This window comes from Rhipicephalus sanguineus, chromosome 2 (genome assembly GCF_013339695.2).
Source record: "Rhipicephalus sanguineus isolate Rsan-2018 chromosome 2, BIME_Rsan_1.4, whole genome shotgun sequence".
NCBI classification, from domain to species: domain Eukaryota; kingdom Metazoa; phylum Arthropoda; class Arachnida; order Ixodida; family Ixodidae; genus Rhipicephalus; species Rhipicephalus sanguineus.
The window spans coordinates 111992689-112005144 of NC_051177.1; the positions used below are offsets into that span (position 1 = coordinate 111992689).

General features: G+C 50.7%; 1 protein-coding gene across 1 annotated transcript in view; it reads right to left on the bottom strand.

Moving 5' to 3' along the window:
• Window positions 1–10611: 10611 nt before the first annotated feature.
• LOC119381804 (vesicular glutamate transporter 1-like) overlaps window positions 10612–12456 on the bottom strand; it is a 79098-nt gene continuing 77253 nt past the window's right edge. The window contains exon 12 of the mRNA XM_049412902.1: window positions 10612–10719. Within this exon, the coding sequence (XP_049268859.1) occupies window positions 10612–10719 (108 nt within the window). The remainder of the gene's footprint in view (window positions 10720–12456) is intronic.

The window sequence follows — 12456 nt, forward strand, 5'->3', positions numbered from 1 at the left end:
TGCACTATGCATCATAGTCTGTGAACATGTGTCCGCCCCCCCCTTTTTTTTCCTTTTTTTTTAATAGTACTGATGTCTTGTGCGGTTCAGATGCCGAACAAATGTACTGTACCTCATTTTCCGCGCCGTGAGTGTGCCGCTGTTTCACGTCGGTTTAGTGCCGACAAAGTTCTTACCGGGTGACGCGGTGCGCGTGGCATCTTACATCTGTCCTGTCAAGGCGTGCAACGTGTTTATTGCACTTTGGTATTTATTACCATTAGATACGCCATTATTTAGTTATCAAGGAGCATGAAGGGCTTCATGCGCCCACCTTTCCGAGAATGTGTCCTGTGATATGAGTGCACAGCTGAGCAATGCTACCGCAAGCGATCTGTCAGGATTGGCACGGTAGCGTGCCCGCGATACCAAGCAACGTGAAGTCCGCGCCAAATGGGCGCCAGGTTGTTTTTTTTTCTTTTTAATCAGAAACAATTTGTCACACAGGGCATTGCTCAGTCGTGCACAAAGATCAATCAATGGAATTATTCTTGTGTCGCGTGAAAGTGAAAATGTCATGTATCCCACGTGTCATATGCGCCGGAGCGGTCACCCGCCTTTTAGGTGGTGACGATAGGCAGTTGGCCGATTCTGCTGGGCACAAGTTTGTGCATTTCGCAGTGCAAGCTGTATTTGACTGCGCCATAAGGTTAACGTCATGTTAGCAGTGATGGAGTGGACGAGTTCCCGATACCGGGCACGTGTTTTTATTTGTTTGTTTGATTCATCTTGAGGGACTTATGATAGCGATATATTCGCCCGGGAACGACATATATCAAGTTGGGCATACAGCTCGAGAAACCTGGCAAGAGTAGATGGCCACAGTTTTTTTTTTTTTTTTTTCATCTACGGGGATCAAATAGTAGTGAAGTGCAAGCGCAATATGCGCGTTTCTGTCCTTATGTCCACAGTTGGGCTGCCATACAGTGAAGTGGCATACTGCCCAAACATGAGTGTCTGATGCATTATGTCCGGTTTTTACTTTCTGAGAATAGGGTATTCTCGCCAGTATAATGGTATCTCATGCACGACGGCCCCACAAGAAGCGTGACTAGTCTCCCCTACCAGGTGTTTACGGGGGCCTACCGTAAACTGTGAGTGAGATGCTTGTTGCATTTCGTTTGCCTAGGTTCCACTCGTAGTCCAACCAATTCGTGTTCTCGCATCGCTTAGTGAAGAAGCTGTCACTCGGCAATCTTGTTGTGTTTACATGGTTTCTAGAATAGCATAGGCACATAAATTAGGGGCAGCAGGAAAAAAAAACCGCCCCGTCCATTTCTGTTGCTCGATAAATGTAAATGTCTCTAAAAATAGTCACATGGAATGTCCGGGGCTTGCGCACCCCACAGAAACAAAAGTTGGTAGCTAGAACAGCCAGAAAGTTGCAGTGCGACATTTTATGCCTGCAGGAGACGAGCATAGATACCTTAAGCAAAGCCAGGGAACTCGAAAAGCAGTTCTCAGCCCGCGGGTTTTTCTCATTTCCCACACACCTAGCGTGTGGCACAGCCATAATAGTCTTCAATTGGTCTCTCCTTAACGGGGGCCATTTCACCTTCGACCCAGATGGTCGAATGGTAGCGTTCGACTTTGAGTTTCAGGCGGAGCAGTTTAGACTCATTAGCATATACGCGCCGGTAAAAAGTCATGCCATGGCAGGCTTTTACAGGCAACTGAACCCGATGCTCCTGGAAAGGAAGCACTTAATCTTAATAGGGGACTTCAATTGCGTTTTGAATAATTTAAGTGATAGAATAGGCCCGGGTAGAGAAAAAAAAGACAAGTATAGTCTAGAACTAAGGAAAATAGTAGAACAATTCAACCTCGCAGACGCTTATGTACTGCGCCACGGGCAGACCTTCCAGCATACGTGGTCGCGTACCGGTACGCAGGCGCGCCTGGACCGCGCATATGTGACACCGTCACTACACTCAGCAGTCGTGGACTGTCAGGCGGTTGATCCACCCTCGTACGCTCTGGGCATCTCTGACCACAGGCCGGTGGTAGTGACTTTAGAGGTTAAAGACAGGTCGCCATACCGCCATCCGTGGCGAGTCGACAATAGACTCTTTAGTGACGAGACGGCGAGGGCCAGTCTACGCAACCGTCTGTCAGCCTCTATAGGCGGCCATAGTTGGGACGCTCTCAAGCAGGCGTGGCGTGACATCTGTACCGACGAGGGAAAAAAGTTGAAACATCGTTACTCTGGTCTGGTGAGAGCAACGCTTCAGCGCATCCGGATAGTCGAAAGAGGGGAACCTACCTCTCTACTTATGAAGACCTACGCTAATGACTTAAAGTTAAGATTAGCACGACTAAGGACGCTGACGTCCACCACGGCTAGCTCTTACCAGGCCAGACATCTACCCAGTTCTCACCCAGAGGTGCTTAATTATGTCAACAGTACCCGAGTCGGTCGGATGGAAGACCGTGGCAACCTGAGCAAACAGGACATACCTAGGTTTTGTGCACATTTTGAAAGCATGGGGATGAGTGAATTACATCTCGACTTGGATTCGCTCTTAAATCATCCGTTTCTAAGCAATCTCCCACAGCTCTCCCCCGAGGAATATTGCAGTTTAGTTGCCCCCATAACCCTGGAAGAATTAACGATAGCAATGCGTCACCTCCACAGAGGTTCCGCACCGGGAAACGATGGTTTAACTGTTGAATTTTACAGTGCATTCTGGGATGTCATAGGACCCACCCTGTGTGAGGTCTTTAATGTATTCACGAGTAGGCACACGCTGCCACAGTCATTTAAGAGCGGCAGGATCATCCTGCTTCCAAAGACGCAAGAACGTCTCGAGGACCCCCGTAACTGGCGTCCGATTACTTTACCAGGTACAGATTACAAAATATTAACCACCGTTTTAACCCTGCGTCTACAGGGAGTCATGCCCTCGCTTATCACGTCTTGGCAGTCGTGCTCAGTGGTGGGCCGTAATGTCCAGACCCTGAACATGGTCAACAGGGATATCATAGATTACACGAGACAGAGACAAGCGAGGGGATGGCTCACCTCCCTGGACCAGGCACAGGCCTTTGATAGGGTAGAGCATAAGTTTATATTCGCCACCCTGCTGGCATTCGGTTTTCCTAGACAATTTGTATATCTCATAATGGAACTGTACAATGACATAAATAGTGACCTGTCCATAAATAATGAAACCGTAGCCTCTTTTCCAGTGACGAGAGGCGTGAGACAGGGATGTCCCCTTTCCCCCCTGTTGTTCGCGCTGACGATAGAACCCTTCCTGATCCAAGTAGAAAAACACCCAAGTGTCCTTGGGTTGCAGACTCCAGGCAGCGGTACAGTTAAAGTAGCAGCTTACGCAGATGATATAACGATATACCATAGAGACGAGGACAGCCTCGCTACCGTCCTCAAGGTTTTTTCTCTGTACGCTGAGCTCTCCGGAGCAAAACTTAATTTACACAAGTGTAAATCCTTATGTCTTCATAGGTCTCCGTTAACAAGTCTTCACGGCATCGCTGTGGTAGATAGCGTGTGCATTCTAGGGATCAGCTACAGGGCCAGTGGTGCGACCAGCGAGAGCTGGGAGGAGGAGGTGAAGGAGCTAAAACAGCAGATCACCAGGGCCCTAGAGTTTAACTTCCCGTATTATGTACGCCGGTACTTACTCATGGGCGTCTTTACAGGTCGCCTCTGGTTCTTGTCAAATTCATTAGTTATGCCCTATCAGGTCGCACGTAAGGTAAAGTCTCAGTTTATAAAGTTTTTCTGGAACTCAAAGACCCCTATGGTCAAATACGAACAGTTAGGCTTGCCTCGCGAGAGGGGCGGATGGAATATCCCTTCGGCCGTCGTCTTGGCAGACACCTACGCTCTGAAAACGACCCTCAGGGTTTTGCAGTTACCTGAGGAGCACCCCGCCAGGAAACTGGCAACGTACTTCCTAGGAGTCCAGAGCCGTCTGTTTTTACAGACGCAGCCATCGGGGCCGAAGGCGATAAACCCGACGCCCTTCTACGGGCATGTAATCGGAATATACAAGCGCATTGCCCAACTGAACCTGGACACTCCTCTCCTGGAGTGCCGAAATACAGAACTAGCACAGGAGTTATTGGTCAATTCTGGTTGCGAGGCTAAAAACCCCGGGTTCCCGTGGGTCTTGCTGACCCCCAGCTGGCTGCCAGGCAGCATTCAGGATGTGGTGTGGCGTTTCGGGTGGTCCGTCTTGCCTACGGCGGACCGGATGTACAAGTGGCATTACGTTCGTTCGGAGCAGTGCGTGCACTGCAAGAAACACGAAAATAACAAACACGCGTTGATAACGTGCCGCGTTGCCAAGATTTTCTGGTCCCTCGTGGACAAGGCGTACCACCCGTTGGGTATAGAAAGGTTCGTTAAAAGAGACAGGTGCCCCAACGGCGCACTGGCACGACTAGTGTTGGCCGCCGGGATGTTTACACTGTGGGAAAACAGGGGATTAGCAGTCAAGCAGACAAAGGCTCGCCAAAATCAGTGGCCGCTGCTGATGCGAATGTACAATATTGTTTTGGATCACTTGGACACAGAATTTTTCCTCTTGGGCGAGGAAGAATTCTTGAAACGCTGGTCATGTGCATTTGTTAAAATTGTCAACAACAGAGTTACGCTCACTTGTGGCCCCATACAGGGTCTACGAACAACATAAATCCCACTGCCATGTCTTGTGGTGTGATGAGTGCTAAAACATTGACTGTGACAATGTGAAATATTGTGTGTGACTTTATTGTGGAACCTGTGCCGATGTAACCCAGTGTCAAATCGATTGTGGAACCGTACTCTGTGTGGAACCAGTGCCTTGTACTTATAGAGGAAAAATAAAAATTCCCTTTTCGCCCCTAAAAGACCTGCTCCAGCTTATCCACGGCTTCGTCATCTCTCGTATCACGTACGCGCTACCCTACCTTCGCCTACTGGGATGCGAGAGGGACAGAGTCGACCGACTCCTCCGCAAAGTGTACAAGACGGCTCTTGGCCTCGTCCGCACGACTTATACGTCGCATGTCCTCAGCCTTGGCACCCACAACACCGTCGACGAACTCATCGAGGCGCACCGTATAGCATGGATCCAGCGACTTCGCGGCAGCAAGGCCGGCCGCTGGATACTCGCTCGCATCGGCCTCATCGCCTCGCCATCGCGCGCAGACCCGGCCTCAATACCTCCGCCTTTACGTCGACGTTTTAGGGGCGAAGCTCCTTAAGGCGGCACCCGTTCGTCCCTCGTCGTGCTCGTAGTAGTGAGTAACAAGTCTTACCCTTTGACCTCCAAGGTGGTGCCGGTGGGAGATTTCTCCTGTGCGTTGTTGAACAATAAAAAATTCGCAGCGTGCGCGTTAACTAAAAGCCGAATTCTTCTGTCTCTGTAGAAGTGTAAGTGTTAGCTAAAAGCCGACTTCTTCTGTCTCTCATTCCCATTAGCAGCCATTGTTTACCTCCAAGGTAGTGCCTGGTGAGATTTCTCCTGTGCGTGATTAAACAATAAAAATTTTGTTCAAAACGCCGTTGATTGATGAAATAAACCAACGAAAGACGCCAGATGTTTTGTAAAAACAAAACGAAAGAACGCCAGATGTTTCTAAAGCAAAACGAAAAAGACGCCAGCTGCTTAACGAAAGACGCAAGGTGTTTTCTAAAGCAATGGTTTTCTAAACAATGAAAATTCACAGCGTACATGTAAAATTAAAGTGAGCTGCAAGTCGTCATAACTCATCGAACCTTTAGTATAAACGCGCCCGATCTCACGTCGGTGATGATGTACTGGGCAGAATTCACGGAAGATTCACGGTTTACCGATGAACCTCCGCAGCTTCGCCCACTCATCATCATTCACTCCGTGGATATGCTGTGATTTTTTTCATCAAGCCAATGCCGAAAAATATGCTTGCTGAACACCACGACGGCAGATGACGAGCACGAGCCCAAGCTTTACGCGACGCCTACGCCTCGCGGCCCGATGCGGCCGTGGACGCAGCACGCTACCCCTCTCAACCAAGCGCGTACGCACTCAGCGTAATGGCTACTCGCACCCCCTCGACACCAACGCAGTCTTACGAGTAGCCGGCTCCGTCCGTGCCCTCCACCCCGCCGAAGCCGAGGAAGCGGCCATAGCTTTCGCGGTGTCCTCCGGGTTCACCACGATTCTCAGTGACCCGAAAACCGCGATCTCCCATTTCGCTCGCGGTACCGTTCCTCCCGGTACCTTAAAGGCCGAACCATATAGAGCGTTTTTGCCGGCGTTTTCCCGGCGTTTCGTACGCCGGCGTCCCTCGACGTCGACGCTACCGGTGACGGTGGCCGAAACGTCCACCTCTGGACGGCCCAGACATCACGGGCGGCAGCGTCGACGCCGGAAGCAGTTCGATGGACGCAGAACCAATCAGCGTGCGGCTGGCAGCGACTTCCGCTACGTAACGGCGTCATCGCTGCTGCCAAGATGGCTGCCGCCCGCCTCGGATCTAAAGCCCGAACCATATAGAGCGCTTTTGCCGGCGTTTCCTGGCGTTGCGTCCCTCGGCGTCGTCGCATCAACGCCGTCAGAGAGGGCGGCAAACCATATGAAGAGCGTTAGCCGTTAGCTCAGCGTCACACACAGTGTGACCAGAGGGAATGAACCTGACACCTCGTAAAGCAGTGTACAGTTTCCGTCAATGGACCAACAAGATATATTCCTGATTATAGCTTTTATGTCTCATTAGCAGTTCTGTGGTGCAGAAAACGAGTCACAACGCCACCGAAAAGTATTTTTTTTTATTTGGCTTGTAGCGCCAGCTATTGGCATTAAGAGGAAGCACAAACTTGTAATATATGGCCTCTGAGCTTGAAGCTGCCGTACATCTTTGAGGCCACGTATTCGGCCAATACACTCATTCCTGCTAAGCCTACCGATGAACTTGAGTACGGCGTTCGGAAAGACTTCAAAGATATCACGATCGATTTGCTGTCGAAGCTTCTAGGGAACAAGCTAAGTCAAATACAAGCATCAGTTGAGAACTTAAGGGCAACACAGTGCACAGCGACGACTTATTAGATCCGAGGCGGGCGGCAGCCATTTTGGCAGCAGCGACGACGCCGTTACGTAGCGGAAGTCGCTGCCAGCCGCACGCTGATTGGTCCTACGTACACCGAACTGCTTCCGGCGTCGACGCTGCCGCCCGTGATGTCTGGACCGTCCAGAGGTGGACGTTTCGGCCACCGTCACCGGTAGCGTCGACGTCGAGGGACGCCGGCGTACGAAACGCCGGGAAAACGCCGGCAAAAGCGCTCTATATGGTTCGGCCTTAATAAGTCGTCGCCGTGCACTGTGTGGCCCTTAAGTTTTCAACTGATGCTTGTATTTGACTTAGCTTGTTCCCTAGAAGCTTCGACAGCAAAGCGATCGTGATATCTTTGAAGTCTTTCCGAGTACCGTACTCAAGTTCATCGGTAGGCTTAGCAGGAATGAGTGTATTGGCCGAATACGTGGCCTCAAAGATGTACGGCAGCTTCAAGCTCAGAGGCCATATATTACAAGTTTGTGCTTCTTCTTAATGCCAATAGCTGGCGCTACAAGTCAAATAAAAAAAAATACTTTTCGGTGGTGTTGTGTCACTGTGACTCGTTTTCTGCACCACAGAACTGCTAATGAGACATAAAAGCTATAATCAGGAATATATCTTGTTGGTCCATTGACGGAAACTGTACACTGCTTTACGAGGTGTCAGGTTCATTCCCTCTGGTCACACTGTGTGACGCTGAGCTAACGCTCTTCATATGGTTTGCCGCCCTCTCTGACGGCGTTGATGCGACGACGCCGAGGGACGCAACGCCAGGAAACGCCGGCAAAAACGCTCCATATGGTTCAGGCTTCGAACCATATAGAGCGTTTTTGCCGGCGTTTTCCCGGCGTTTCGTACGCCGGCGTCCCTCGACGTCGACGCTACCGGTGACGGTGGCCGAAACGTCCACCTCTGGACGGTCCAGACATCACGGGCGGCAGCGTCGACGCCGGAAGCAGTTCGATGGATGCAGGACCAATCAGCGTGCGGCTGGCAGCGACTTCCGCTACGTAACGACGTCGTCGATGCTGCCAAAATTGCTGCCGCCCGCCTTGGATCTAATAAGTCGTCGCCGTGCACTGTGTGGCTCTTAAGTTCTCAACTGATGCTTGTATTTGACTTAGCTTGTTCCCTAGAAGCTTCGACAGCAAAGTGCTCGTGATATCTTTGAACTCTTTCCGAGAGCCGTACTCAAGTTCATCGGTAGGCTTAGCAGGAATGAGTGTATTGGCCGAATACGTGGCCTCAAAGATGTGCAGCCGCTTCAAGCTCAGAGGCCATATATTACGAGTTTGTGGTTCTTCTTAATGCCAATAGCTGGCGCTACAAGTCAAATAAAAAAAAATTTCGGTGGCACTGTGACTCGTTTTTTTTTTGCACCACAGAACTGCAAATGAGACATAAAAGCTATAATCAGGAGTATATCTTGTTGGTCCATTGACAGAAACTGTACACTGCTTTACGAGGTGTCAGGTTCATTCCCTCTGGTCACGCTGTGCGACGCTGAGTTAACGCTCTTCATATGGTTTGCCGCCCTCTCTGACGGCGTTGATGCGACGACGCCGAGGGACGCAACGTCAGAAAACGCTGGCAAATACGCTGTATGTGGTTCGGCCGGTTTCTTCAGTCCCCCGCCCACTTCGAAGACGAGGATCCACCTGCCACATCTCTCATCTGGGTCCCGGCGCACGCGGGTATCCCGGGAAACGAGGCCGCCCACCGGCAAGCTCGAGAATTCGTCAACCGAGTGGTGGGCCGCGCCACGGACCTCGAGGACCTCGGCGAGCCCCTGACCTCCTATCACGAAATAGCCCAGCACTATCGCCTCGGGCGTCGAACGAAACCCCCGCCGCATCCCAAACTCACGAAACCTCAAGAGATCGCGTGGCGTCGCCTCCAAACGAATTCCTTCCCGTGCCCACAGGTGTAAGCACACATTTATCCCGATCTGTTCAGTACACTGCTCGCAGTGTGGCTCCGTCGCCTCCCTCTCCCACATATTATGTGACTGCAGCGAGGATCCACCCCCGCCTGATCTCCTGGCCACTCCCTCTCCCGAGGCGTGGGAACGTGTACTTCGCAGTACGAGCCTCGAAGTACAGCTCCGGGCCATACAACGAGCCTAGGAGGTGGCGGCGAGGCACGGCCTGACCGCCATCCCTCTGTGAAAATATTTTCACTTCAATAAAGTTGCTTCTCTCTCTCTCTCTCTCTCTCCTACGCACGAAGCACACTACACACATCCTGTCACGAGTGTGCATTTTAGGCGCAATCACGCTGTGATAGAGTAGAAGAGCGAAACAGAAACTGAGCGATCGCCGGAGAAGACGACAAAGAGCGCACGTAATGGTCGCGGGAAGCGCCTGGCGGCTTATGCTCTTAAAAGGGTCATGAATCACTTTTCCAAGTAATGATATAATGACCTCAGTATCGGAGCTTACTGCCTCCCGAATCGATTGCCGCAAAAATTTCTCGAATCCGTCAAGAATCGGCGGAGTTACGGGGGTTTGGCGCACGCTGCCAGCGCTTTCTCTCTTTTTTCGTGCCGACGAGCGCACTGAAAGCTAGACAGGGAGGGATGGCACGGGGGAAAGACGTTACGTCAGCGCGCGTCATGAAACGCGATCGCTCTCCCGCTGTGATTCGCTTGCGCCAGTGCGGCTACCGTGTACTGAGGAGTGCGGCGCCGGCAAGTGGCGGCACTCCGCGGCAAGGAGCGCATCTGATCCGAATGCCGCTCTCGATTTACGTCGGATGTCGGCCAATAAGCATGCTATGTCTCTTGCGACGTCAACGTGCAGACGCCCCGCCCACCGACGAGAGTAAGAACCGGGCTCTGTTTGAAAAGAGGGCGCCTGAGGAAACGGCAACTTCGCGCTCCGCTTGTGGCCTTTACGCGGCGCGCACGACTGCAATATTTGGCAGAGCAGTTCATAGCCGTGTCACCTTTCCGCAGGATGTGTTTTTTCAACAAGCCCAAGGGGTGCTTCATGACCCCTTTAAGGCCAAAGGCTTATATGCCTCATAAAACGCGAAAATTGACCGGCGTCCCGCGTCAGCGGCGTCAACACGAGTGATGCAGAAAATCATCACCATGTGATGACGTCACCATATGGCGGCTTCATGACGTCACCGATCGTCAAAATTTGTGACGTTATAGTGACGTCACTGGACGTCACAACACGGGATGTCACATGGCAATGTCATCATGTGACAGCAACGCTTGGTTAAAGGGGGGCCGGTCGCTGAGCCAGTGCAAGACCAGGTGAGGTGCCTCCGAGGTTCAAGGCACTAAAAGCAAGCAAGCGTTCGAGGGTAGGCGGCTCTCGGCTGGACGTCCGGTCTGGGGAGCTAGGTGGCGTCCTCTTGGCGCTGTACGGTTCCTGTACTCCTGCTGGGTGATTGGCCCAGGGACCAGACGACGTGCCGCTGTTCCGGCGGCCGTTCATAGCAGCTGATCCAGTCTCAGTGTGCAGTGAGCTCGGAGGAAGAAGTATAGGCCGTGGGCCGTTGTTCTTGTCGCCGTTACAGGTCGCTGACCCGACTCCAGTGTGCTGCCGGAACGAGCGTAGTAGCTGAAGCTACTCTATTGCTGAGCAACCAGGCTGGTCCGTACTGCTGCTGCTGCTGCTGCTGCAACAGAAAGCCGTGCTATGGCGTGGGCCGACACACGTTGACGACTTCAATGAGCCAGACAACGCGTCGTCTCAGAGATATCGGCGTCGGCGTCCCAACGGTCCCAACGGACGACAAGCCGAGCGAAACACGGCGAGGGACATTCTCATTCTTAGAGACGTTTAATGCAGCTAATATTTCATTAAGGGCTGCATATCTTATGTGTAAATATAATTGTTTGTGCGAGTGCAATCGTGGCTCGATTGTGTTCCTTGGCGAGCGGTCTTGGGCTCTCACTACAACACTTTCGTTCCATCACACACACGCGGTCAAATCATCGGCGAAAACAGATTCGATATGGGAACCTATAGATTTAAGAGCGCAGCTGTTTAATGTGATGTGAGGGTGGGGAAGAGAGTAAGGAGGAGGTGAGAGAGTAAAGCATAGCACGGAGAGAATGAGGAAGAGAGAAAGAAAAGGAAAAAGGACAGAAAGAGAGGTGGAGAGAGATATAAAGAGAGAGGAAGATATAGAAAAAAAGGAAGCGATAAATAGAGAGGGAGAAAGAAATAAGGGCAATGAGCAGAAAGACGGAAAGAGTGAGAAAGACAAAGAAATACATAAAGAGAGAAAGAAAAAAATTGAAATAGAGACAATAGAGGCATAGAATAAACAGAGATGAAAGAAAAAGAAAGAAAGAGATGAAAAAATAGAAAAATAAAGAGAAACAAAGAAGGCCGCCCGGCTCTGCACTCCCTTCAGGCTTGGAACCACTAGTGCGAAGCATGACGTAATAACTAGTCATGTGACAAAAATCAAGTTACATATAGTCACGTGGCTGAAATCACGTAACGTGCAGTCACGTGATTGTATACAAACCACGTAACACTCACGTGACTAAAATCACGCGACATGACGTAACTAGCCACGTGACTAGAATCATGTAAGATCATGTACCTAGTCGCGTGACTGAAAATGACGTAACATCACGCAATATCTAGTCACGCCACTAAAAATCCTGTAACATTTTGTCACGCGACTAAAAATCGCGCAACATCGCGTAATAGCTAGTCATGTGGCATGTTCCCACCATAAACCACGTGACATGATCCCACTAAAAACCGTGTAACAATTAGTCACGTGACACGTCTAGCCAAGTCTAGGCATGCTTAGTACTACTAGCAAAAAGTTAGCCTCTCAGAAAAAACTTGGCAATACTGGCAAAGCTTAGCTATGTCGAACATTAGCTCCGCTGATGGTTCCAGCCTTGAACCTGCGCATTTATTTCTCTATATGAACGCTTTACTTGCAGATACTCTTTCAGAGTTGAGCCGTGCGAGAAGATTTTCATAAACAGCGCTGTCGAAGACCACCAGACGAAATGGGGCACACGCGTTTCTTTGTGTCTGATTTCGGCTTAGGCCTCAGGACTGCGTGCAGGAGGAACTGTGCTGGTAGTCTGCATAACAGTGACAAGACGGTCGAGTTGGAGCTCATCGATACTAGCAGCGTGCAATAAGACAAAAACGCAGAAAAGAAATGCTTGGGACAAAAACCTCGAAGTCTACCTGAAAAGCCCAAGCCCTTTAAGGCGACTGCGGTTACCCCAGACGACTGTGTGTGCTCTGTGCTTTCGAATTTTTTCTCGCCCACTAGACAACCAAGCAGAGCCATCTCTGCTATGTTTCTACAAGTGTGGAGTCTTAAAGAAGATTCTTTTTTAAACGAAAATTATTGAACCCTGGCCACAACCAC